This window comes from Colossoma macropomum, unplaced genomic scaffold, assembly GCF_904425465.1.
Source record: "Colossoma macropomum unplaced genomic scaffold, Colossoma_macropomum, whole genome shotgun sequence".
Classification (NCBI taxonomy): Eukaryota; Metazoa; Chordata; class Actinopteri; order Characiformes; family Serrasalmidae; genus Colossoma; species Colossoma macropomum.
This window is the reverse complement of record NW_023494791.1, coordinates 21,217,034-21,244,399: the sequence shown is the minus strand read 5'-3', so window position 1 is coordinate 21,244,399 and position 27,366 is coordinate 21,217,034. Positions and strand designations below refer to the sequence as shown.

Here is a 27,366-nt window from a genome sequence, read left to right as displayed (position 1 = left end):
ATAAAATATCCAACATAATCGAGGATGATTAGAATTACTGAACTGAATCCATTTATTGCTTTCAGCTGTAGGTGTGTATATTGTAGTTGTTTATTTAGCAGTCTTATGAGGCATGTCTGATCTTTTGGTGGACATGATGCATTTAGTCACAGAGTCAGTTTGTGTACAGTTTGAGTCATTGGACAGTATTCTATGTATATTCATATTTATAAAGCAACTTTTGATGAACTTCCTTTCCGCATCTCAGGTTCCTGTCTAAATTAATTTATTAAGTCTTCAGCCTCCACAGCTTTGGTTTCAAGACCTTTTCTTTGGCTTTTTGCTGCAGAGAAAAGAAAACAGAAAGAAACACAAATTACAGCGTTTATAAATTATAGCAATTGTGAAAGCGGCTATGATTACAGCACTGAGCCCTTTAGCAGAATGTTTAACAGAAAGCACCAAAAAGACTTTGAAACGTTTGAAGGGTGACCATATTCTTCACGTTTTGTGGAATAATTAAGAGCCATATCCATTTTTTTATTTTTTATTTTTTCATGAGGTCCACTTTTGACATTTGTGTCATTTTATGTTCAAAAAACATCTATAATTCATTTTCACATGACAATGTCCACCCACTCTTTATTTTTTTAGAATGAAACAGGCTGTTTATGTTACTGTGGCTTAAAACTGATACATGATACACATTGATACTGATACACAAGTAAACGCAAAATGCAGGCTTTCAATGATCATTCCATTTATTAAAGATAAAGATTTATTCAAAATCTATATCACCCGTGTCAAAACGTGATTGCCCCCCTAAACCTAATAACTGGTTGTACCATACTTGTCAGTAACATCTGCAATCAAATGTTTGCGATAACTTGCGGTGAGTCTTTTACATCACTGTGGAGAAATTTTGGCCCACTCTTCTTTGCAGAATTGTTTTAATTTGGCTACATTGGAGGGCTTTTGAGCATAAACTGCCCGTTTAAGGTCTTGCCACAGCATCTCAATGGGATTCAAGTCAGGACTTTGACTCTGCCACTCTAAAAAAACTTAATTTTGTTTCTTTTGAGCCATTCAGAGTTGGACTTGCTTGTGTGCTTTAGATTGTTGTCCTGTTGCATTATCAAACTGCACTCAAGCTTTAGGTCACAAGTTGACAGGCAGACATTCTCCTTCAGGATTTAGAGAGAGCAGAATTTATGGTTCCATTAACTAGGACAGGTCCTGCAGAAGCAAAGCAGCCCCAGACCATCACACCATCACCACCATGTTTGACTGTTGGTATGATGTTCTTATGGTGGAATGCAGTGTTATCTTTACACCAGATGTAACGGGACCCATGTCTTCCAAAAAGTTGCACTGTTGACGAGTCAGTCCACAGAATAATATCCAAAGTCTTTCCGGTTCTCACTGGGGTTTGCTGGAGTCCCAGAGCCTTAGCAATGGATTTGTAATCTTTTCCAGACTGGTAGATTTTAATGACAGTATTATGCATCTGTATTTGAATCTCTTTAGAACGTCGCATCATGTGCTGCATTTTGAGACTTTCTAGCCTGCTTCACATTGTCAGACAGTTTCTATTTAAGTGATGTTTTGTTTCAACAGGTCTGGCAGTAATCATGCCTGGGTGTTGCTAGTGAAATTTAACCCAATAGTCAAGTGAATGTGGTTAAATGGTTGATTTAGTAGCAAAAAAAAAATTCTTTCAATAAATGAAATCATCATTTAAAAACAGCATTTCTATTTACTTAGTTATCTGTGTCTAATATTAAAAGTAGTTTGATGATCTGAAATATTCATGCGTGACAAATATGAAAAAATAGAAGAAATTGGGAAGGGGCAAATACTTTTTCACAGTACGGTATGTAAATACTTTAGTTTACTTGACATAACAAATCAGTGAATTTAAAATGGACTGTATTTGCAGCTTAGTTTTCATATATGGATGGTATGGACTGGTTAGTTAACAATACATTTTTAAATATAATAAGTTTTAAACAATACATCAGACTATTTACTTTGAAAAATGGGGTAAAATTGGCTTTCTATGACATGGACCCTTGAAAATTCGTGATAATTTTGATATCTAAAAATTCAGTGAGACTCCAGTTTTCAGTTTCCGTAGTCAGACATTGTTACACTCTTGCTCTGACTGACCTTCTCATCAGCAGGCGTAGATGCTATTGGAGCTTCAGAGTCACAGGATGGTGTCCGATTTGTGAAATTAGTGTAAAATACAGAAGAGGCAATGGCAGAAGAAGTTGAAGTGGTGAACGACTGAATGGAGGATGAGGTTGTAGAGGCACGGAAGTGGTGCGGAAGGTCCACAGGTGTGCAGGATGTATAGAATTTGGAAAACTCTTCTGGCTTCTCTGGAATATGGAGACAAGGGACAGAGAGAACATTATTTTATTGTCGTCATCTAAACACCCCCCACAAACACACACGTTGCAATATTGTGCTGTACTTTGGAGGCAACTCTTCACTTTCTCACCCTTTTTCCTCTTTTTTGGTGGTCGATGCATCCTCTTTTTGTTCAAGTGGATTCGACTTTTAAGTGCAGAATTGTCTAAGACTCCCAATGACTTTGTAAAACAGAGAAGAGAGAAAGAGGCATTTTTAAGGCATATTTCATTTACACCAAGTTTAATATCAGATTTTTCTGTATTTAATGTGTCCAGTCTTGTGCACTCACTGCCATCCTTCCAACCTTAACACCAACAAGCTACAGCTACAAGGACATTGTATTCCTCTTCAAAATGACAATAACATTCACACAAGCAGCTACCCAAACTTATCTTAACTTCCTTACAAATTTCTTTCTCACGTGTCTCTAAAATGGTGTGTAGAGATGTTTCTGAGGAGATTACATATAAGACAATCCACTTGCATAAGGAAGAAGAAAGTCAAAGGAAAATAAGTGAAATAACAGGAGTTTCTAAAACTGGAGTTCAAAAACACTCCTAACAATAAAGAACTGCTAGAGCAACAACACCAGCCTCATCAGATAAACAGCCCTTAAAGCTTTCATCCTTGAGAAATCAGCAGAAAATCAAGCTCCACTCTTGCTTCAGATCTGAAAAAATCCATAGGTGTTTCTATTCATTCTTCCACTGTAAGATGGCAACTCAAAACAATGGGTCTGAAAGGATGTGTAGCTGTGAAGAAAATGGAAATAGACAAAAGGAGGGCTTTATCTTCTTGACTTTAGGGAGTTTTTCCTTGCCACTGTCACTCTTGGTCTGCTCACTGGGGTTTGGACCCAAGCTAAACCTAAAGCAAGTCTTTGGTTTTCTGTAAAGCTGCTTTGTGACATGCCTGCTGTAAAAAGCGCTACATAAATAACCTTTGACTTGACTTGCACTAGAGCACCAAAACTGGACATCTGAGATGCCTACGTCAGTTGAGCAGAGCAGCTGCCCTTTACATTGTGCAAATATTTTATGATGAATGGACCAATAGAAATGCTTCAGAATTGCTTGGAATTAAATATCTTTGTATTATCTTATACTAATATTAATATAGGGTGTCCAGGGCGTTTCCTGCCTTCCGCCCAGTGATCGCTGGGATAGGCTCCATGTTGTATAGTATAGTATATACACACAGAGGAGATACTATTTGGTTGATGGATCATTCTCAGCACTGCAGTAACGCTGATGTGGTGGTGGTGTGTTAGTGTGTGTTGTGCTGGAACAAGTGGATCAGACACAGCAGTGCTGCTGGAGTTTTTAAACACTGTGTCCACTCACAGTCCACTCTATTAGACGCACCTGCATTGTTGGTCCACCCTGTAGATGTAAAGCCAGAGACGATAGCTCATCTCTTGCTGTACAGTATGAGCTAATCATCCTCTAGTCCTTCATCAGTGGTCACAGGACGCTGTTGACTGAATATTTTTGGTTAATGGACTATTCTCAGTCCAGCAGTGACACTGAGGTGTTTAAAAACTCCAGCAGCACTGCTGTGTTTGATCCACTCAGACCAGCACAACACACACTAACACACCACCACCGCATCGGTGTTACTGCAGTGTTGAGAATGATCCACCACCCAAATAGTACCTGCTCTGTGAGGGTCCATGGGGGTCCTGACCACTGATGAACAGGGTAAAAGGGGGCTAACAAAGTATGCAGAGAAACAGATGGACTACAGTCTGTAATTGTAGAACTACAAAGTGCACCTATATAGTAAGTGGAGCTGATAAAATGGACAATGAGCTTAGAAACAAGGAGGTGGTCATAATGTTATGCCTGATCAGCGTATGTGACAATGATTATGCATGTGACAATATGTCTTTTTTCACTGGCGCTGACAAAAAAAAAAAATGTTCTCAATGGCTGTTTTAACTAGAAATCAAATAAATGAAATGATGGTCTCTGCCTTTTGCCCTGTACTGTAATAGTATGAATATTAACTAAACTGCTGTGACAAGTTTAGAAGTGGTCCTCACCTTAACTGCAGACACATCAAGTGGTAGATCCTTTGCCTTTGACTTGTTTAATGGCTCCTCCTTTGGAAGCATATACACCTCCACAAAGTCATAAACATCATCGTCATTGGAGGGTTCATATTGTGGTACTTCGGATCTTCTTTGTTTTACTGCAGCATTAGTTATTAGCGCCTTTGGTACAGCAAAAATGACTGAGTGTGGCTTGTCTTGTCTTTGACGTGACTGGCTGCCCTTATCTAAAGGGATGTCACTAACACTAATCTCATCTACGTCTGAATGACTTTCATCTTTCTTTGTTGATAGTTTCTGCTTTATGACCAAACCGTGAGACTGGACATCATCTGATTGACCAGAGCTCTCTGTCTGTAATTGGGCATTGGTTTCAGCTTGTGGTGGGCTTTCTTTGGCAGACAGGAACCTTGCCCATTCTTCTCCTGTAAGGACCTCCTCCAGTAAGTTGATGGGCTCCAGGTTGAGCGTGAAGTCTCGAAGCGTAAAAGTCCTGTGTCAACAATGTGAAATGTTAGAATTTCATTTCTGGCAGGTGTAATACAGCATTTCTAGTTATGTAGAACACTCACTCAGTGGTCATTTCCAGCCAGATGGACATTTACAACTTGTCATTTGTAAATGGTTAATCATTTTTTTAAATGCACAAATGCATTTTCACAGCACAGATCAGCATAACATGTTTCAACACTGCTGTTATACTGTTCAATGCTTTTCATCTCTAGTTACAGGAATTTGTGACAATGCTTTAATTGTAATGATGACATCAGGGAATGTAAACCACTTCAGTCAGTCTTCCGGTTTCAAAGCCCTCATCCAGCTGGCCTCACCATTTCCTCTCTAAGAATCCCCAAGGCCATTTTAGATGCTGTTACATTACTTCATTAGATTAAGTGACGTGTATTAGATTAGCCTTTGAAGGAGTGTCGACTTCGACAGCAGAACTTGCCCAGAAATCATGTGACCTGATGCCTTTCTCTTTTCAAACTGAAAAAATGGTAGATAAAACCCTATTAGAAAAAAACAGCATAGACCAAAATAACTGGTCACCAGCAAAACCAGAATTTGTTGTGTTTTGGGTGCTGGTGTGATGGTCAACCAGTCCAAACATGCTGGGTGACCAGCATCAGACCAGCATTAACCAGCTTGGACCAGCATGGGATTCATTTGGTGTTTTTCAGCAAGGAACTGTTTATAAGCCACAACAAATAGTTTGAATACTTAATATTTAAAAACTATAACATACAGTTCTCTATGTTCACACTAGGTTTACAGTAGCAGACTACTCCATATGTTATTCATGACTGCTGATATGACTTCATTAGTCTGCTAGCTTGGTAGTTAGCAAGCTAAAGACTATGCAACTAGCAACAACAAAGACAGCCAATACATAACAGTTTTCTAGTCAGATAAAGCAATTCGTCACAAGTAATGGATGCTATGTTCAAACTTCTGAAAACTTCTTGTTTGTCATTGCAAAGTCCGAATGGCTAGCTATTTACGTCATTAAGGTTAACCTAGCTGAGGGCAAAAGTGTTTGATTGAAAAATCACCTGCTGACTGTCCCCTCATTTTGTAATATACACTTCCGAGTAGCGAGTCAAAATTGGCTAGGGCATGTTAAAAATGCTCTGAAACATAATGGATGAGTCACCTCTCAAACCAGTCAAGTCAAAGTTTATTTATATAATGCTTTTTACAACAAGGAAAAAACTCAAGAAAAAAACTCCCTAAGAGCAAGAGGATGAAACCTTGAGAGGAACCAAGACTCAAAAGGGGAAACCATCCTCCTCTGGTCGACACCGGATAGCAAACAGCATTAGTATAAATTATTAGAATGCAAAACTGGGAAAAACAGGTGGAGCAATGGTTAATTAGATAGTTTGAGTTTATGCAGCAGCAGCATCAGGAGGGTCAGTTCATGCAGGTGAGGTTTGCACAGCTTTGTACAGCAGGAAACTCCAAGCTCGCAAACCAGTCACCACTGACTAGCAGTAATGCCAGTGTCCTATTGTTCAAAAGCTATTTCCTATACTTTCCTAAAATTAACGTTTCTTTGCGAATGACTGGAATACATACATACGTTTTTATCCATTTTATTTACTCCCATTCATTGAGGACTCTCTCACATGCACTCTCTAGCATTTTACAGTCATATTTTGGTACAATAGAATAAGCAGGAAGCGGGCATTTTAAGAACAGAAGTGGGCTGTTCCTTGCTGAAAAAAACGAATTCCATGCTGGTCTAAGCTGGTTATTATCAAACACTTTTGCCCTCCCGATGATGCTGCTGCTTAAACTAAACTAATCAATTTAACCATTGCTCCACCTGTTTTCCCGTTGTGTACTACAATACCTTATACTAACAATGTTTTGCTACCCGGTGTCGACCAGATGAGGATGGGTTCCCCTTCTGAGTCTTGGTTCCTCTCAAGGTTTCTTCCTCCTGCTCTTAGGGAGTTTTTCCTTGACACTGTCGCCACTGGCTTGCTCATGGGGATTTGGACCTGGATTTCTTTCTTTAATGCTGATTTTTCTGTAAAGCTGCTTTGTGACAACACCTGTGGTAAAAAGCGCTATATAAATAAACTTTGCTTGCTTGCTTGATATATACAACAGTGTTGTGAAGTTTTTTTATACAAATGTTAAAAAGCCTATGTAAGGACCAATTAATCTAATATAAACTTATTTACTTAAACATGTTTTTAGAGCAAGCAAAAAAGCACTTTAAAATATTATTAGGAAGAATCCTTAATATAAAACAAAAAGCTGATTATGACTCCAAGGGAGAATCCACCCTGTCTCTGACCAATCAACACGTAGTTACAAAGTCATTAAAGGAACTAATCGACAGACAATAAACAAAATATTTCACCAGCTTAGTTTGGATAGCACTGAAGACCAGTCCCACGTAACATCATGGCCCTATTTTCATGTTGAGTTTTAAGCGTAGCACTGTAACATATCAGTGTTCACTGCACTAAGTGTGCTTTTGTAATTTTGTACTATGGAAACGTGCAGCCTATTTAAACCTATTAACTTATTCAGCTGGAGGCTTGCATGTAGTGTGTCCCAACCAGTTCCACCCTTTGATGATGTATGTATGATGTCATCCTCGCAATACTCCAATCTGATGCTCCATACCATTCCGGAGCTGTGGATTTCTATTCCTCCCCAGGCCTTTTGTGCAAAGCTTTTGTAATTTTCACCTGCATGAAAACAGCATCTTTTGGACACGCCAAGACTTTACACTATGTAGTAACAAGGAAGTAAGATGCTGTGGTTGGCTTTAGAGAAATAGGGCCTAGGGCCTATACAGTGAAACAGTTTAGATAAGCATGAGGAATAATGGCATACTATTATTCTACACACCACAAGTCATGTCCATTATATAGTCTACAATACATCACACTGTGTCATTATTAATAAATATCTCATCATTGGGGCCTTTTCAGTCTCATACTGAAAGGGCATTTTGCTTGCGATAGTAAGGGAGCCATTCTTTCAAAGGAATGCTGGAATGTCACTGAACTGGAAACAGTTACGCCTGGTATGCAAATGTCACGTTGGGTAAAATCCTTTTGGCTATACAGCAGATGAGTCTTTAAAATAATGTAATAGATAACACATGGTCAAGACTCCACCTTTCATATTACCACTATCATGCTTTGCTCAAATTATTTGAACTTATTCACAGTCCCCAGGGCCCTAATTCAGGGAGCATTTTCATCGTATCACAGCATATCATAGCACCCTGCACATCAAGTGTTCAAGTGTTTTTAGAGCTGGTCTGGAAATTACGTTTGGATGAGTGGACCCTGAAGCTTGGATTGAGAACCTTACAGCTCCTCCTTAACCCCTTAAACTCTGAAGGAGAATGGGTGCTTAAAAACTTCCATTCTTTACATAACATACATTTTAGTATTATAGTGATTACTAATAGTAATTATTATAGTAATTACTGATTAGTAAGCTTCTATAATAATATATTCAAGGGGTCAGACAGGAGCGATTTAATGCACTGACTTGCCTGGGCATTAGTCAAGACCTTGAAAAATACAGGGCCAGATTATTTATTTATTTATTTACTTATTTTCACTGCTTTACTCACAAGCTCTACATTTTATCTTTTATGTGTCATTCATATCCATGTTGATTGGCCAGATTTATTTATTATTATTAATCAGACTGTATCAGATTAAACTGACTTATTAGAGCTAGACAAAATTAATTCATGATGTACGGCTAAAGCAGAACAACAAAAAAAGACAAAGAGAAAAATATGCCAATGTAAGCTATGCTATTGTTTAAAAAGGAACTACTTTTTTGAAAATATATTTTGACCTTTTTTGTAACTTGCCTTTGTAGTCTGACATGCACTGCAGTGGAGTTCTCCTCTTTTGGGGAGAGTGGTGGGCTAGGCTGAAACTTCACTGGTGGCTCTGCTTGTTCCATAGAAGTAACCTGATTCATAATTTATTTGTGTGATTGAAAATAAAGGAACATATCAGAATATACAATTCTGCTGTTTAAACAGAATTTGTGAAAATAAATGACATACGCCAATTTTGCTAGAGAATAGTTAGTAATTACATAATACTGCTTGAGTAGACTGACTTACAGATCGTGCCTCCTCTTCATCATCGTGGTTGGTCCTACTGCTACTATTTTGCTCCTGACTGTTTTTCTCTTTCAACCTTGCCGCTAATTTTTGAATGATGTTCTCCGTCTTCACCTTCTTTTGCGTTTTAGAGCCATCATAGTCCACTGGCTCTAGTATATCTGCCTTTAGCATGGCTGTCTGTTTTGGAATTTGATTTGCTTGGGCAAAATGCATGTCAGCTTTGTCCATATCTGCCATAGAGCAGCTGTTTGGAACTGAGAGATATCTATCACTTCTCATTTCACTCCTTATTGGATCAGAAACAGATCGTGCTGGCCTACTGATTGGATTCTCAAAGGTCTTGCATGAGTCCAGACCTTGTTCAGCCACGTGTTTGTCCTTGACTGAAGGTTCTTGAGTCTTAGGTTTTCCATCCCTTTCAAAGCTAAGGTGGCATTCATTGGATAGGGGTGGTGTTGAGGGGGTTGGTCCAGGTTCTGTCATTGACACTGTTTTTCCTTTGGTAACACTTGGGCCTAGGAAAGGAAGGGAGAGCTGTTTGGGGCCATGGCTTAATGACAGTTCCTGAGTCAGACTGTCCTTCACACTATTGAAATGTGATTCCGCTCCAGAAGTTTCCTCCTCCGGCCCAGGCTCCGCCCTCACATTTTCCCGCTCAAGCTGACCTTTATTGGTCTCTGGATCTTGTTCCTCCTTCATCAGATCGTGCAAATGATTAGATGTGTATTTCCTTCTCTCGTATTCGGGCAATACGCTTGGAGAAGATCTAGACTCTTGACAGTCAGTTCCTAGTGTGTCATTTCTTGTAATTTCTTCATCAGCAGCATTCCTGACTGTGCTCTCTAAACTTTGAGGATCGTTTGTGGTCTCTGAACAATCTCTCCTTGGAAAATCTGATTCCAGTTTGTCCACAGTAACTTCACACGTGCTCTGATCTGTGTCCTTTGGGTGGATATACCATTTAGACGTGTTTAGGCCGGGAGGCTTGACCTTCTCATTAGACTTGAGTCTGTTCAGCATAGACTGAAGCACAGAGCTAGTGTGGATTGCCTGTCTTCCTTCAGTCATCTGAATGTGAAAACAGAAAGAGAGGGTAGGCGACATGACAATATTGTATCGTATCTTGTTAAATTGTTACAGTATGCCACACCATGCTTTTCTGGGCATATCATAGATATCAGTAGTTCTTAAAGAACACTGACCAACTGTGTGTTTCATTACAAAGAGCATAATTAGTCCTGTTTAATTGGATTAAGTGCAGCGCAGTATGTGAAGAAATCAATTAACAAATTATTTTCAAACAAATGTTAACATAGTGATAACACAAAGAGTCTTTTTAAAACAGTTAACAACTGCATACAGTCAAATGAAAAAGTTTGGGCACATGTTTTGTCGATTTAATGTGAACATATGTACACATCCTCTACACGTGCACATCTGAGGCACAATTAGTGTTTATATGTTGAGTTTAACATGTCAGAAAAAAGTAAACACCTGGTAAAAGTTTATATTTCTGTTTTATTTTTCCCAAGATGTTAAACTCAGCAAATAAATAGATATTGTGCAATAAAATGAGCAGAAAATATATTTAAGTTTCTGCCTTGTAGCAGATGTGCTTTTTACTTAGACAATCAACAAAACAATGTAATTTGAGCAAGGGTGTTCAAACTTTTGCACACAACTGTAGATATCTTAAACCTTTCCCTTTTTGTGCTTTTCTTACCTCTGTTGTTGTTTTTTCAGTGTCCTGCTTCCCTCGGTCTCCTTTTCGGCTTCTCATGTTATGAATTTGGTTCCCTTCCTTATCACTTATTGAGCTTGCTCTTTCTCGTTCATTCTAATGCTTTTCTGTCTCCTACCTGGTAACCAGGGTTTTTTCCCCTCCCTCTGTCTCACTCCCGCCTCTGAGTGCCTCACCTGCCTTGTGAAACTGCCCATACCAGTTGGTTTTCTGTACAAATGGCATTTTATTTCCTGACTGTAAACTACTTCAGGTTATGAGCACTGCTGTGACTACTGTTACTGGTCTCAAGTGCTCTGATTAGCAGGGGTGTAAAAGTACGGAGCAAGTTTGGGTATTGTGTTGAAATCTTATGCAGTTTAAAGTGGAAGCGTAGAGCCAAAAACATAGCAAATCAACGGGTAAAATTAAAAGTTTTTTCTTTCCTGTGGTGTTGCCACTAATCAGTGATATTTGTCCTCACACAAAGACAAAATAGCATATGTATTTTATTTTACACTGATATAGGTAGATAGATAACGAGAAAAATCAGTTGTAAGAGAATTCTGGACACTGACCCGTCGATCAGGGGCAAAGTACACAGACAAACAAATCTGACACGTAGGTAAATCAGAACAAAAGTCACTGAGGATTTGCCGCCAGCATTCTCCACTACTCTCTCTTTCACTCTCTTTCTCTTTAACACACACACACATACAGAGAAATTGCAGTTTTACATACACTACATTGCCAGAGGTTTGTTAACACCTACATATTCCATTCCAAGTTGGAGGTCAGGGCTCTGTGTTTCCCAAACTGCTGCCACAAAGCCTAAGGGGTCGAGTCTATACCCTCAAAAACAGCCCCAGACCATTATCCCTCATCCACCAAACCTTACTGTTTGCACTGTGCGTTTTGGTAGGTACTGTTCTCCTGGCATCTGACAAACCCAGATTTGTCCATCAGACTGCCAGATGGTGAAGCAAAATTCATCACTCCAGAGAACACATTTCCAGAATCCAGTAGTGCCGTGCTTTAGACCACTCACCCCTGACGCTTGGACTTGCGCATTTTGATCTTAGGCTTGTTTGTAGTTGCTCAGCTACTGAAACCCATTTTATGAAGCTGCCAAGGCACAGTTCTTTTGCTAATGTCACTTCCAGAGGCACTTTGGAACTCTATAGTGAGTGTTTCAACAGAGGACATGTGCTACGTGCTTCAGCCCTCGGCGGCCCCGCTCTCTGAGTTTACTTCGTCTCCACTTCACAGTGATAGCACTTACGGTTGCTGGACACAAATTTCACAAACTGACAGATCTTATCTGATCTTAGGACAATGCCATGCTTAAAGTTACTGAGCTCTTCAGTGTGACCCATTTTGTTCCCAATGTTTGCCTATCGAGTCTATGAGCTAAATTTTATTCACCTGTTAGCAATGGCTGTGGCTAAAAGACCTGAACATACTTTTGGCCATATAGTGTACATACTTCAGACCATTTTTTATGTTTCCCAATGTCTATTGCAGGGGTCCAACCTTATCTGCAAACGGCTGGAGCGGCTGCAGGTTTGAGAAATGAGAACTTTCAGCCACACCAGTCCTTTGGACACCCCTGGTCCTATGGTGCACTCTTACACTGTCTGGTACAGAACTGTCCTTGGGGTGTACCCTCAAGGGTACATCCTCAATGCCTTTAGTTGGGAAACATAATTGTACCATAATCTATTGAAATAATATATATTTTTAAAGTTGCATTGACTCCACACACCATATCTTGTCTCCAGGCTTTTTATTTTATTGTTCTGTTTTAAAACATTAGTTTATGAAAAGGTACAAATATGTACCTTTGCCCTGAGAAAAACCTAATCATGGTACACAGTTGGACCTTGAAGCCATTGCTGTGCCATAGAGATTACATTTACACTATTTGTACCTTGATCATAGAAAAATGCACCTGCACAGGTGTATGTACTATTTTTTAGATCTAGGTTAAAAACATTTCTCTTTTTGTGTGCCTACTACTGAGCTCTAAAACTTTCACTCTATTCATACTGCATTTTACAATTAAGAAGCTCATTTTAAGAACACACAAGTCCTTTGTTTTAATTCTCTAAATGTTTTTATTCTACTTCATGTATTTTCTACTTTCTTTTAATTACGGTTGTTTTAAGATTTTTATCTTTTATTGTTTTTTACTCTTAAGCACTTCATCTTGATTTTTCCTTTCGATGTTCATTTTGCTTTTATTTATGTAAAGCACAGTGAACGGCCTGTATATAAATGTATGTAAATAAAGCTGCCTTGCCTATTTATCATCAGACTGCATTTTTTTTTCGCTTCACTTGGCCTCCGGCAGGTGGCAGTCACGTGCTTTGTGGCTCTAATAAGCCCTAAATAAAACTTCCTGCTAATGAAGAAGTCAGAGGTGTGGTGAAAAACACAGAAGCAGGCTGTGTCCACTCCAGTTGTGCTGGTTTGATCTGTACAAATTAAGACATGCATTATTGTGGCTCCTTGACTTCTCGACTGTACACATATTGAAGCCACATCTGCGGGAGAAAGTGCGCGTTCCTGTCGCGCGCTTCCACGTGCAGCATTCCCCTCTGCTTTCCAAACGCTGCTGGACTTCACTGCTTGCTGTTTATGAAGCAGGTGGGATGTCTGCGCTCGTGCACGTGCTCGTCCCGTTCCTGCTCTGCGTGGCTGTCGCCAACACGGGGGTCTTCGATCAGGTGCCGGTGGACACAAGCTACGAGCACTACGCTGAGCGCGCGCTTCCGCAGCTTCCCGGCTTCCTCGCCATGCCGTTCAACTGCCTCGTGAACGCGGGCTACGCGTTCGTGGGCATCTACTGGCTGCGCGCTCCAGGGCTCGAGCACGAGCGCGCGCTCTGCTACGCCAAGGACGTGTTCGCGCTCATGGCGCTGCTCTACGGGCCCGTGCAGTGGACGCGCCTGGCCACGCTGCGCCGCGCGCCCGCCGTCCTGGACCAGTGGTTTACGCTACCTATCTTCGCGTGGGTGCCCGTTTGGTGTGGCGTGGTGGCGCGTGGCTGGTCCACCCCTCGCGCGCTCGCCATCGAAGCCTGCTCGGTCCTCAGCTACGCGCTGGCGCTGCTGCACGAGCGAGGCTTCGAGCTCGCGCTCGCCGCCCACATTGCCGCTGCCGTGCACGCGGCCGCCACCCTGCAGCGCGCGCACGGGGACTCCGCGTCGCTGCGCTTCTTCGCGCTCGCGGCGCTGGCGTGCGCGGGCTTCGTGCTGCTGAAGCTGCTGGACCACGAGCTGGCGCAGTGGTGGCCCTTCCAGCGCCTCACGGGTCACTTCTGGTCCAAAGTGTGCGACATTCTGCAGTTTCACTACAGCTTCTGCTTCCTCACGGACATTTCGCAGAGAACTGCGCACAAACGGACATCATGACCGCCGGCTGGACAGAGCAGCGGACAAAGCGCTGCTATTGCGAAGACTCGAATAATCAGAAGATTTGATTAAAGAAAAGCGTGTACACACGGCTTGAACGTCACAGAGATTATTCAGTAATGTAGTGAATAATATTCAAAGTAGTGCTTCAATGAAATAATTACTCGGGTGTCCCAAAAAATTAAATGATTTCAAGTGTATATTGTTCTTGAACAACTGCAAAACAGGATTATTTTGTGGGGGATTATAAATAGTAACTACCACAAGTGCTGCAACAGTCTGGCCCCGAAAAAGCCCAACCAAAAGCACAAGTTCTTCCCACCTTCAAGATACGTCATCAGATAAGGGTTTTCCTGATCTGGCCAGAGTGTCCCTTTAAGAATGCATGGGTAGAGCAGTCTGAACCCAACCAAAGTGCCATGACTTCCACTTCAAGAAGCTATAAAAAAAAACTTGAGTAAGAATAAAGTACAAGCATAACAAGAAAAAGAAAGTGTTGTTACAGACTTGAATATAGTGATGCCGTACTATATACATACTAATCTTTTTTGCACCACTATCTTTGCTATGTTAAGGATACTTCCAGTGATTCTTTCAGTAAGATGTGAAAGTCAAAATGCTTTAATATAAAATGGGACATTACTGATACTTATTGACTCTGATTTCTTTACAGTGGTGGTGATAGGAATCAGGGGTTGTAATGTCTACAGTGCAAATATAGGTATTTTATTTACTACCCATGACAACCAGCAAACCTACATGTGTCTGAGTTTTTATATGTAATGTAGATGATAATAAAATAACAGTAAATCTGAAAAAAACACTTTTTTCCTTACAATGTCCTGCATGTACTTGTCCAACAGGAAATTATTTTAAAAATATGTTTTAGGCCAAAATGGTATCTCTACCCTGCTACAAACACCAGTACATATTGTGTTTTGGATGCTGGTATGGTGGTCAACCAGCATGACCACACTACTGCTAAACCAGCACCAACCAGCATAAACCAGCTTAGACTGGTATAGTCTATGCTGTTATTTACAGCAGGATAAACCAGTGCAAAACAAGGTCTCAGAGAACAGGCAGTATATTTGTAAACCGTTTAATGGAATACCTTTCTGCGAGGTAGCTTTTAGAGGCATTATGCACTTCAGACGTCTGGGTCCTATCACCAGGTCTGTGAACAATTCTGACTTTAGGACAAAGTATTTCCCATCAAACCTTAAAGCCTTTATTTACGTTAACCATGTAATTATGCGGAAATTTTGTACATAGTTCACTTTTGCGAGCTATTTTGTAGTGGAATTCTGAGGGACAACAAAAACTTATATAAATATATTCCATCAACATCATTACAGCAGCTAAAGACACTGTTTGTCAGTGGAATAATTGATTTTGACCAAAAAAAGTCATGTGAGCTATAGCAATCTCTGTTTTCCACTGTGTAACCTGCTAGTCTAGCTAGCTAGTTGTATAGCAATCTTGTTTCCCTGCAATATAGTTATCCCCCTTAAGCTGTCTTGAAAAGCTGTCAGTTACCTTCTTCTATTTTTTAAGAAGGCCCAGGAGGGGTCTGGCTTTTTTATTCTCTGTGTTGGATTCATCAGCTAATATACTAACCTCCAGTGGGCAGCCAACAGATGGTTAACATGATGTTAGCATGATTGCATTTGAATTAACTGCAATTTTTTCCCCTCTCACTTAATTTACTTCAGATATGTATGTGTGTGCAAGTGAAGGGGCAGATGTCTCACCATGTAGCATTGATGGCAATATATTTTGACACCAATATGTACACGGACACAAAGGAAAAGAAAATGTGCCATTTTTCACAAGCATTTCTTGTCAGTTTTATATCTCTAGCTTTTTTATGCAAGTCAGTACAGGCTCAGGGAAGCTTGACTTTCTGTTATTCCACAGCAGCGCAAGTAGTGCCTCTCGGAAGCCTTGGTTGGTGCAGTAGATGATAGGGTTCAAACTGCAGTCCAGATACGCCATTATTGATGCAAGTGTCCTCAGCCACTCAGGAGATGGTGACAGCTCCAGCCTTCCTAGAAGAATCATCTGAAGTACATTTACAGTTAACTTTAGCATTGTGATAAAACTGTTAGGTAACAATGAGAAGCAACAGAGCAAAGTCAGTATTTTTCTGTGTGCAGAGTCAACCTATAGGGTTATTATGCCTGCTTGGGCTCCACTAGGTGGCACTCTCTGACACTGATATAGATTTAGCTCCCCTTAATGAAATAATCACTTCAAATGCACATTCCAGATTCCTGTTTTTCATACATTAAATTTAAGATGAAAGATCTTTAACTTATGTTGTTTATATGAACAAATATAAAATAGGGATGTGCTGGAATAGCTGAGATTTAGGCCCTGCAAGGATCATGGTTATTCTGGTGAAGCTCAGAATGCACAGATTTTTACACAATCTTTCCAAACATATCTTAATTTATTCCACTCTGTGTAATGTAAAAACATCCTGTCTGTACCAACTGAATGTTTGCACAATGACCTCAAGAAAACAGACTGTATATAGGAAGGGTGATTTCTTTACAGTAGAGGTGATAGGAACAACTGGAAAAATTGGGCAATGTCTACAAGGTAAATATAGCCATTTTATTTACTATCAGCAGTGTTTAGTGAATGTACACCTGTCTTCTCAGTTTTAGTAATGTTGATAGTGGTAAAATAGTGTTATATCAAAAAAAAAACTAAGTTTTATTTGGGGGACTATTTTGCCTCATAATTCCCTGCCTGTACCTCTTCGCCATGAATGGATCTAAAAAATTCATTTCGTGCCGCACCTATATCAGAACTATTGTAAAACAGTGTCTCAGGCATGAGGCAGCTTATTTCTCACAACTTTCTGCAAGGGAACTTTGAGGCATTAAACACTTTGGACATCTGGTTCCTATCAGCACCACTGTTAACAATTCTTTCTCTGCTAGTTTTCTAGAATGGAACATTTTACATCAAACCTCTCTGAATTACTTTGTTTATGTCTTAAATATTGAATTATGTAGAAGTGTTGAAAAATCAGTGGAACTCAACACCAGTTTTAACCACTATGTAACGTAAAAAAGCAATGTTCACTATTATTATGACCAAATAATAAATTATAATGCAACTACAACATGTTGATGATCTGTGTTTCTGTCACAGCAAGGAATCTTCTCCTGTTTAATGTGAGAGATTCTTACCTCTGACACAGCGAAGGGAGTGTAGCAGAGCAGATAGGACACCACCAGCAGAGGAGTGACGGAAGATAGATCTGCCGGGCTACAGACAGGAGAAGGAGGATGAGGAGAGGGTTTTCACTCTCAGCAGCATGCAGTGCTCTCTAATCAGTCTAACATTGAGCATGTAGATAAAGAAAGGTACTAGCTCACTTTAAAGTTTTCTCTGAATAATTTCTTCTTTATAAAGAGCATTTAAAACTGATGTAGGAACAATGTGAATCAATAACATTAAATCACAGTAAGACAGAATATAAAATTGATTTCATAACAGTTCACTGTCAAAACAAAGCTTAAGCTTTTATTTTTATAAGCCATTTGAAAATGTGTGCTACCGCTGGGATAAGCTCCGGCACCCCCCGCAACCCAGGAGGATAAGCAGATTAGATAGTGTGTGTTAAAAAAATGCCTGCTGCCCTTTACATTATGTAAACATTTAATGACAGATGGACCAATAGAAACAAATTACTTGAAAAATCTAGTTACATTAAGTTACATTAAAGGGCCCTTATCAGGAAAAAAAATATTGATGTGAAGATTGTGATGTAGTGTGCACATTGCACAAATTTCAAAATGTACCGTTCACGCCACAGTCTATGCAGCCCATTTACAGAAATTGTGCTGCAAAAGTGTTGGGAAAAAAATGCATTTTGAATTTACTGACTCTACCCACTTGGTAGGTAGATGGTTCTTCAACTGTTTTTAGTAAAGAAAACTGTTCGATATAGAACCATGAACACTCAAAGAACCCTTTGCATGAAGAAAGGGTACTTTGCATAATGAAAGGGTTCTTTAGATTGATGGAGAATGTGCTGTAGATGGTTCTATAGAGAACCTTTTTGAAAAGGGCTCTATAGCACCAAAAAGTGTTCTTCTATTGTAACAAGCTTGGCATTGTAACAATAGAAGAACCCTTTCTTCATGCAAAGGGTTCTTTGAGTGTTCATAGTTCTATATAGAACCATTGCCTTTACTAAAAACCCTTGAAGAACCACCTTTTTAAAGAGTGTATGATGTCAAGAAAAAACAATTCATTTACATATATTCACTTTTTTGGCCTACAGCTGTTTAGATCCACCCAATCAACTGCTTTTTGATTGAGGCACAATACAGTGCTGCCAGTCAAACCAGAGCTCATTAACATATATCAGTCTTAAAGCCTCCGTAATAATAATTGTTTATGGGATGAAGAGAGGACATGTAAAAATGAATTATTTTGGCATATAAACCCACAGAACTGTTATAAAATGCAACTCAGGGGAAAAACTAAACTAAGAAAAATAAAATATTTGGGCCCTTTAAAGTCAAGAATGTTTTCATTTCTGTAAAGTTCTTACAAAAGCAATTCTTTCACAGCACACCTGATAGAGTTCCTCCTATATCCAGCAGAGGTCAAGAAGGAGCAGGTGAGGATGATGAGGACTTGGGGGAAGATGGAGATGGAGAACGCACAGAGGATGTAGACCAACATGTCCGAGTAACTGCTCTCCCAGAACACAGCACACAGCATCTCCGAAGGATCATACCTAATGTTCAGGGGTTATTTAATAACTCACACTTTTTTCTGACCTGAGTTGATCCAAATCATTCATTGATCTCACCTGACCCAATCGTAGATCACTGGCACCATCCCAAACATGACACCCATCAACCATGAAGCCAAGCATACCATTGCCATGATGACAGACAAGTGTTTACCTCTGGAGTCCATGTCCAGAAATGGCTGGACACAGAGAAGTGCTGTCATTCAAACGAGAAGGACAAAAACAAGATTCATTAATTAACAGATGGAGTAAATATTGTGTGAATCTGGACAAGAGACACTGATTTCCTGTATATGGATCTCTCTCTTTTTTTTTTTTGGATTTTTAACCCAATTTTCTCCCCAATTTAGTCATTGCCAATTCCACCCGCTAGTTAGGACTCCCCCAATCACACGATACTATCAACGCTAGGAGGGCGAAGGCGAACATTCCATTTTTTCACTACCAATACAGTAATATTAAACTTTACCAAATGTTTAGGAGTGACAATTTTAGATTATTTTGAGCAGAACTAAAAAATGCTAATCAGTACATGACTAGCAAACACAGTTTTGAACAGTTGTACACACATAAAATAATATTTTTCATAAAAATGCAAAAAAAAATCTAAATTGCAGAAAATATGTGTTTCGGTAGTGACAATTCTTAATGTTACACACTGATTTTCAGACTTCAGGACACATTTACTTCAAAATAATGGGAAGTAACTGCATGTGAGACAGGGATGCAGTCTCACTTCCTGCTCTAAAATGCAGGGGTGTGGCTACCACCTATGTGCTAAAACTCTCCATTTCAGTAGTGACATGAAAACATGGGACAGTATTTTTTGAATACAGTTTTTTCATTTTAAAATTAAACTCTTATGATAAATCTTAAGTTTTCAACTTCACTTCAAAAGAAATCAAAAAGAAATACAACAGATCTAAGTATTGTTTTTTTCAAGTATTATTAAGTTGAAAATTGCCTTGAGTTTAAATAGATCATAACATAATCCTTGTAAATATACAAGTAATTGTTTTTCTAATTTTACTGCAGGTCTGCAGTTTAAACTAATTCAGTAAATGGTCCATATACATTTCTGTTCATTCTGCTGTGACCATAAATTTAGAATCCAGAAATACATGTTGTGGAGATGCCCAGAGTGACCTGGCTAAGATCTATGGACAGTAATACTATGCACACTGTAATGAAGTGCTTCAGTTCACACCTATGCTTCCGATGGACGATGTGATAAAGGTGAATTTAAACAGGCTGACCACTTCACACCATGGAGACCTCTGACCCCCATTTAAGATGGCCAGTAAGGAACCATTTATGATCAGCACGGCACAGAAGAAGTCAGACAGAGTGAGACTGACAAACGGCACCCAGTGAACACACTGAAACTGGTCCCTACACTGTGTGAGAGAGGGAAAGAGAAAATGTTATTTAAAGTGACACAAAACTCTGCCTTCAAAATTTCAAGCAAATCTTCAATTTAATTTATGCAACCATGAAAAAATTTGATGCTGTGAAAATGAAGCTGTGCTTCAGTTACTTTTCTAGGTATGTATTATGTATTACAGTTACATGCAAATACTTATATTTTCCATAAAAGATAATGCAAGTTTTTAATTGAATAGTGAGGAATAGCTAGGTAAGTCAATGATTGTATTAGGAATTGTTAGCTGATAAGAATTCAAGAGCATAATAAATTTTCTGACCTTTCAAACTTTGTGCTAACAGTCAACAACCATGGGCTTCTATAAGCAGCTGGCTAAGCATCTGAAAAAAGCCAATTGATGTCTACAAAGCAGTGGAAGGCTATAAAAAAGATATCAAAAATGCTACCAGTTCACAATTCCCACTGTCTGAAAAAAAAAATGGAAGTTAAGGGGAACTGTGGAAGTCAAGGCAAAATCTGAAAAACCAGGAAAACTATTAGAACTGCTTGTATGCTGCCAAAAAGGCAAAGCAAAACCCCCATATGACAGCAAAGGACCAGCAGGAAGGTTTAGCTGACACAGGAGTTTACTGTGCAGCATTGCTTGCCCAAACATGATCTGCATGGAAGAATAATCTGAAGGAAACCTTACCTGCAGCCTCACAAAAGTTGAAGTCTGAAGTAGGCAAAACTTTTTGACCCTACATCTCTCACAAAGGGATTAATCCTATTTCCTTCTAATCCATCTCCTTTGTCATGAACAAGACCTGTTATGTCTGGCAATTAAAATGATCCTCAGGCTTTGTAGTGGCAGTAAAGTTATGACAATATCAGGAGAGAAAACTTCTACATTATGCAGGGTTTGAAAATTAATGGTGACACCAGCAGCAGAACCTGTAGCAAAATTAGCAGAAGCAGCGAATCCCAGGGAAGCACATTGCCTTCTTGGTCTAATGGAAAGAGTTTATTCCAGAAATTGTAAATGACCAGAAAATTTATTTTGATGGCCAACAAGACAGGACACTTGGTACTTCCACAGGAGATTCATAATAGATGCCCCAACAACAAACTTAGCCTGTAGTATTTGATTATATTGTTTATCTTAGTCAAATAAGTGTTAAACCATGAAGGAGTCACAGCACATCTGTATTTATAATGTAAATCAGATTACTGCTCTGCCTCAGGAAAAAGTTTCAGAATGAAAACCTACAAAATAGATATTTAGTTGTGAAGCCATCTTGAACTCATGGTGAAGCTTCAAATATTACACGCAGAACTTCATAACTTATACATTTGCTAGACATGCACAAATATTACATCATCCCTTCATTTTGCAAAAATCTGCTTGAAACTGACTAAAATATTACATTTCATAGATAAAATATTGCATATGAAATCTGGCATAAAAAGTACATTTCCAATAAATAAACCAGTTGATTTAAAGTTAAATACTTTGCTTAGTTTTACATTTACATCCAGTTAATATTTCGTATTTGTTTAATCATTTTGTTTGCAATTAAACTCAATGTTTAAATGAAATGTATAGTCGAGTGAGTTATATTTTTGAAAATTACAGCTATTTGTAAATTGTAGTTTTGGCTTGAATTTTCTCATGAAAATTTAGAATGTGAACAGACAAGCCCTAAATTAGTGGAACAACACAGAAGGATTTCCCTGAAAGCTTGGTAAAAGTAGCCATTGTTCTTACTACAGCTTTAACACACAGAACCAAGCCATTTCCCAGAACACCCAACACCATCTCAATGCTGAGAATGACCACGAGCAAGGGCTTCTCAATCCTGGCCCATGGCCCCGGCTCTGATTCCGTTATATTAGCTGTCCAATTCACTAATGCAGACAGAGAACAAAAAGAACGACATTAAAACTGAGGAAAAGCTGAAACTATTAAACATGCAGTCATTTTATTGTACTTTTACAGATGACATCCTGCAATTAAACTTTTATCAATGACAGCTGCACTATTCTTCCTAGAACTATCTACAGTGCTGCCCAAGAAAGATGATCTAAATGTGATTAATTTACCATATATGTTGTAAATATATTTTGCAATTAATTAAAAAAAAGAAATAAAAAGAAAAAGAAAAATCAATTACTTACTTTATTAATAAAGAACCAGTCTGACAGTCAGGAAAACAGTAAAGAACTCAGACGTTAGAAGAGTGAGTTAAACTACGCACACATTTACGCAGATGGAATAAACACCAGCCCTGCCTTTCATTAAACTTATCCTGCTTCATTAAGCATAAGCTATAAACTCCTTATTCAGCTTGTCCTGCCTCATCGTGTGCACACACATCACACGTCACACACACCTCCCTCCCTCCCTCCCTCTCTCTCTCCTCTCTCTCCTCTCTCTCTCTCTCCTCTCTCTCTCTCTGAAAACCACAAACCAACAGAAACATAGTTCACTACAAACTATATATACTATATATATAAACTAATATCTAAAATATATGATCAAAATACGTGCTTATAATTTGTATATCATGTACTTTAAAGTAGAGCTAATACAGATGGATACAGAGCCCCCATGGGTTTTTCTATGATTGGTAAAAACACACTTTTGCCTGCAAAATGACTAGAGTTGTTTTTTTCTCAAATTAATTATCTGGAGATAATTATATATGTATATATATATATATATATATAATTATTGCTATTGTCACGATGTCAAGTTTGTAATAATAGAAGAACCCTTTTTGGTGTTATACAGGGCCATTTTCAAAAAAAGATACATCACATATACATCACATTCTCCATCAAGCTGAAGGACCCTTTGACGACGCAAAACTCTTTAATCACGCGAAGGGCTCTTTGGGTATTTAGGGTTCTATAAAGAACCGTTTTCGTTACTAAAGCACCAAGAAGCTTTTTTTAACTGTAGGTCACGTGATCATGCCTCGTTCTTCCGGCGTTGCGAATGTGCGTTTCTTAAATCGTCCGCTGTTCTGGTTTAGAAGGCCAAATAGCGACAACTCGGTGAGTGTCAACGAGATTAATTCAACATGTCCTGCTTTGACTTTGGGACTTTTTAAATGGTCGCCCGGTCAAATGTGTTGGTAACAGGTAGTTATGCAGCGTCCGGTCTGAGTAAACTGAATATTTTAGTGTGTGAGTGCAGCAGCACGGCAGACATTGAAAGTCCTTGAGAGTGCAGTAGCTGCTCAGCGGCTAATGCAGTTCACTGCTTTACAAACTTAAAGGCAGATAACTGGGTCCTTATTTATGACTTGAGGGCTGTTTTTCACTCGAATTATCGTCATTTCCACTAGAGAGGCCACTGCACTGCTCATAAGTTTCATAGGTCATATATTCACAGCTATATTAGCTGTTAGCTTACACAGTATTGAACACCCGTCCTCGCAGATGCAGCAGACATTTGGATCCCAACTTCAGCTAAACAAAATACGTTACTCCGTGACTCACTGACAGGCTTTAGTAACTTAAAATATTTACAGTTGATTTAAAATACCACTCAGGAGCACGATTGAATCAGACAGCAGTAAATCGTGTCCAGCGGAACCAATGTTGTGTTTGTGTTTCCTTCCCTACAAGTTAAACCTTCGCCGAGCAGTTGGAGATGGAAACTGGTTGGAGAGTTCATGGAGAGAAAATGCTTTGCTCTTTGTTTTAATTCTCGTATCCATACCCGTAGACTAGGCTTGGTTGGGGAAAGTATTGTTTGTAGCTGGTCATCTAGGGCCACCAGAACTCACGGCTGTGCAATATAAAGAAATAAAGCCTGTTACTGTTCACTGCATCTGCGCTTAGTAGGTTAACTATATCTCTTCTTCCACAGCGCACAGGTTCAGGCGGGATGTCTGCGGCGCTACGTGTCCTCTACTCAGTGTCCCGGCCAGGTACTCTCATCAGATACATAGATTACGTATCCTTAGTGGAAAATAGATTTAAACCATCAGTATCCACATCTGAAAATAGTACATTCCTTTGATACATATGAGCTTCCCATACAGAAATCAGATTTAAATCAAATTTTAGTTGTTGCTCCAACTGGTTATGCTCAGTATTACTGGTGCTAATACTGTCATTCTGAAATAATTTTGTTGGTTGCAGATTTTTTTGCCTCATATTGCATCTTCTTTTTTCTCTGCAGGCTCTTTCATAGCTGGCCACAACCTTGTGCGTCCTCTCAGTTTATCTGCTCACAGGGAGGGGTTCAGTAAGTGTAGCACATGTGTAGATAGACTCAAAGTATACCCTTTCTAGTATTATATAGTATTAATAAATAATCTTTCTATCTCTTTCTCTGTAGAATATGTGAATGCTCAGGAACTCCCCACAGATATGAAGTCCATCACAGACCGAGCTGCCCAGACTCTACTGTGGACGGAGTTGTTTCGAGGTCAGCTTACTTCTCTGACCTTTTCGATTTTCATCTTTTTTCACAGATTTCACAGATCTACAGTAGCATCATTCTTTTGAAGTTACAGCCTTCTGTCTTGTACAAGTGCTTGAAAATCATGCCATGCCATGTCATGTTGTAGGTTTGGGAATGACCATGAGTTATTTATTCCGTGAGCCGGCCACGATTAACTACCCATTTGAAAAGGGCCCACTGTCCCCACGTTTTCGTGGAGAGCATGCCCTGCGTAGATACCCCTCTGGAGAGGAGCGCTGCATCGCCTGCAAGCTGTGTGAGGCCATCTGCCCGGCTCAGGTATGCACACTTTCTCCTATTAATGTCCATATCTAAAGTTTTACTTTTCCTTTGACCCATGTGTTTTCTAAGCTTGTCTGAACACAGATTCAAATCATTTAAAGGGTATGGCTAAGCTGTGAGTTTTTATCACTTCATTTATAAATTTAATATCAGACTTCTGGTCACATGGGAGAACAGATTTTTCACAAGGCAACAAAGCAATGAAAAATCCAAGTGAAGTGTTAAACATTCATCCAAGGTGTATCTTACATACTTCTAGTAGTTTCTGACTGCAATAATGTGGTTGTTCATACCACTGTGTCTAGGCTGCCCTTTCTGCTGTTTGTCATCCAAGTTTTACAAAATGTATAATTAGTATGTCAGATAATTTCTAGTTATTGCATTTTTTACCAAACAGATTTTTCAGCAAATAACAGCCTATTTTAATGTCAAATTGAATCAGTTTTTATATTTGATTGCACTGCATTATAATAAGTTATGACAATCTTTTTTATTTACATAGTTATTGTGATTACATAATGAAATTATGTAAACTTATTTAATGGTGTTATTGTTGTTGTTGTCATTTTTATTATAGCAACAATCGTAACAATAACATATCATATTACCCTGGGGTAACCACATGTGCACACAGACTTATCTGCTCTCCTTCATCAGGCCATCACAATTGAGGCAGAGCCTCGTGCTGACGGCAGCAGGCGGACAACACGTTATGACATCGATATGACAAAATGTATCTACTGTGGGTTCTGTCAGGAGGCCTGCCCTGTGGACGCCATCGTAGAGGTGAGCTGTAGTGAATCATTAGTCACTTTATGTGCTACTGGCAGATTTGTTAAAACATTATTAATACTGGCTATATGCTTATGGTGTATGCTGTGGTCATGAGAGAGGCTACACATATTTTCAGATATGGTTAAACAGTATGACAACGGTGTTTATTTCTTCCCTGTCTATCTCTCTTTCCTTCTCTCAGGGGCCTAATTTTGAGTTCTCCACAGAGACCCATGAGGAGCTGCTCTATAACAAGGAGAAGCTGCTCAATAATGGAGACAAATGGGAGGCTGAGATCGCTGCCAATATTCAGGCTGACTACCTCTATAGATAGACAGACTGTCTTTCTTTTGTATAAACATTGACTGACTGAACCTGGACTGACTCACCTTCAGCTTTAGAAATCTGTGGATCAGTGTTGAGTGGCCCAAAAGTATTGTAACACGTATTCCATTGTGGTGTGATTCATCATTTTAAATACACTAATGGTTTAAGACTTAATGCTGCAGTACTTTTGGGACACTCCACCTTCAAAGTACTACATGTCTTATCAGTTAATTCTTCCACGTTGTGAAATCTGATAAAACCATGGCACTTGTGTACTGCACATCAGTACAAAACCAAGACACACTGACTGACTGACTGACTGACTGACTCACATACACCCTCGCCCTTACTGTCCAGATGTGCTCACTGACCTCACAGACACAGACACATGCGGCATACACACTCTGCCATAAGCTCGTCTCGGAGTGAGACATCAAATGAGACGTTTATTATAGGCTGAAATTTTAAACACTTCCTTTTACTCCAGCGAGTCAGCATGTTTTAAAGGAACAGTTTGACCACACATGCTAACATGGCTAATGGTGAGTGGAATCTGGTAGATGCCTGTTACCTTGTCATTTACATCATTTTCTTTTATTCACTGTTAGAAACATGACCAAACTGTTCCTTTAATACAAAAATGTACATGAAGTACAAAGACTACAAACCAGACAGGTAGTTGTACAAAAATGGGTGATGCACCACTGCTTGGTCGAAAAGTGAGCTTTTCATTTCAATACAACCAACACTTCCTGCCATCTCTGTCCCTTTGTTTTCTTCCCCTTCAGTCTGTCCATCTGGAGGATAAAACCAACATAAGATGTGTTGCAGTATGAAACCATTCGACACGCGAGTTGAGTTACTCTTGCATTATGCCATATACAAAGACAGATGGGTTTGTGTGTCATTGAGAACTGTATAAATACTTGTGGACCCTAAATAATGAATAAATTAATGCTCTGTCCAAGCGTTGCTTCTAGTCTCATGTGATGTCTTTTTTCTAATGTTGACTGTCAGTGTTGTGGTGATAGTGATGTTATAAGAATTTAAACACAGACTTTAATGGGCTTAAGTAGTATTAAATGTACTGTTCTATACTTTATATTCTAGATTGTATACGTTCATAGTATTTGACATTAACCAG

General features: G+C 39.3%; 4 protein-coding genes across 4 annotated transcripts; 2 read left to right on the top strand and 2 right to left on the bottom strand.

Moving 5' to 3' along the window:
* Nucleotides 1-28: 28 nt before the first annotated feature.
* On the bottom strand, nucleotides 29-12,216 carry si:dkey-9i23.6 (uncharacterized protein DDB_G0284459). Its single transcript, XM_036574375.1, has 7 exons — nucleotides 10,798-12,216; nucleotides 9,072-10,142; nucleotides 8,811-8,914; nucleotides 4,442-4,943; nucleotides 2,486-2,576; nucleotides 2,149-2,363; nucleotides 29-322 (listed from the first exon to the last, which is right to left on the bottom strand). Exons 1-7 carry the CDS (start codon nucleotides 10,852-10,854, stop codon nucleotides 269-271), a joined length of 2,094 nt encoding a protein of 697 aa, XP_036430268.1. The 5' UTR covers nucleotides 10,855-12,216; the 3' UTR covers nucleotides 29-268.
* Nucleotides 12,217-13,209: 993 nt separating this feature from the next.
* tmem187 (transmembrane protein 187) lies at nucleotides 13,210-14,654 on the top strand. The gene has a single exon (XM_036574386.1). It carries the CDS (start codon nucleotides 13,449-13,451, stop codon nucleotides 14,208-14,210), a length of 762 nt encoding a protein of 253 aa, XP_036430279.1. The 5' UTR covers nucleotides 13,210-13,448; the 3' UTR covers nucleotides 14,211-14,654.
* A 1,407-nt stretch (nucleotides 14,655-16,061) lies between these two features.
* Nucleotides 16,062-23,973, bottom strand: si:dkey-9i23.8 (C5a anaphylatoxin chemotactic receptor 1). The gene is made up of 6 exons (XM_036574385.1): nucleotides 23,781-23,973; nucleotides 20,204-20,393; nucleotides 19,054-19,192; nucleotides 18,814-18,978; nucleotides 17,417-17,495; nucleotides 16,062-16,274 (listed from the first exon to the last, which is right to left on the bottom strand). The coding sequence occupies exons 1-6, from the start codon at nucleotides 23,817-23,819 to the stop codon at nucleotides 16,062-16,064; spliced, it is 825 nt and encodes a 274-aa protein (XP_036430278.1). The 5' UTR covers nucleotides 23,820-23,973.
* Nucleotides 23,335-27,195, top strand: ndufs8a (NADH:ubiquinone oxidoreductase core subunit S8a). The gene is made up of 7 exons (XM_036574388.1): nucleotides 23,335-23,419; nucleotides 24,240-24,300; nucleotides 24,555-24,620; nucleotides 24,714-24,803; nucleotides 24,946-25,118; nucleotides 25,779-25,907; nucleotides 26,098-27,195. Exons 1-7 carry the CDS (start codon nucleotides 23,336-23,338, stop codon nucleotides 26,227-26,229), a joined length of 735 nt encoding a protein of 244 aa, XP_036430281.1. The 5' UTR covers nucleotide 23,335; the 3' UTR covers nucleotides 26,230-27,195.
* Nucleotides 27,196-27,366: the final 171 nt, after the last annotated feature.

Bases quoted from the DNA above. Each gene is read 5' to 3' on its own strand.
- si:dkey-9i23.6 (XM_036574375.1), bottom strand. From the start codon at position 10,854: ATGAGAAGCCGAAAAGGAGACCGAGGGAAGCAGGACACTGAAAAAACA. The intron at 10,143-10,797 runs GTAAGAAAAGCA...TTTCACATTCAG, and splicing joins CTGAAAAAACAACAACAGAG to ATGACTGAAGGAAGACAGGC. The intron at 2,577-4,441 runs GTGAGGACCACT...TGTTTTACAAAG, and splicing joins TTGATGTGTCTGCAGTTAAG to TCATTGGGAGTCTTAGACAA.
- tmem187 (XM_036574386.1), top strand. From the start codon at position 13,449: ATGTCTGCGCTCGTGCACGTGCTCGTCCCGTTCCTGCTCTGCGTGGCT.
- ndufs8a (XM_036574388.1), top strand. From the start codon at position 23,336: ATGCCTCGTTCTTCCGGCGTTGCGAATGTGCGTTTCTTAAATCGTCCG. The intron at 24,301-24,554 runs GTACTCTCATCA...TTTTCTCTGCAG, and splicing joins CTACTCAGTGTCCCGGCCAG to GCTCTTTCATAGCTGGCCAC. The intron at 24,804-24,945 runs GTCAGCTTACTT...GTCATGTTGTAG, and splicing joins GTGGACGGAGTTGTTTCGAG to GTTTGGGAATGACCATGAGT.
- si:dkey-9i23.8 (XM_036574385.1), bottom strand. From the start codon at position 23,819: ATGTCTGCTGCATCTGCGAGGACGGGTGTTCAATACTGT. The intron at 17,496-18,813 runs GTGTGCTGTGAA...TCCTGTCTGTAG, and splicing joins TATAGGAGGAACTCTATCAG to CCCGGCAGATCTATCTTCCG. The intron at 16,275-17,416 runs GTAAGAATCTCT...AATGTACTTCAG, and splicing joins CTCCCTTCGCTGTGTCAGAG to ATGATTCTTCTAGGAAGGCT.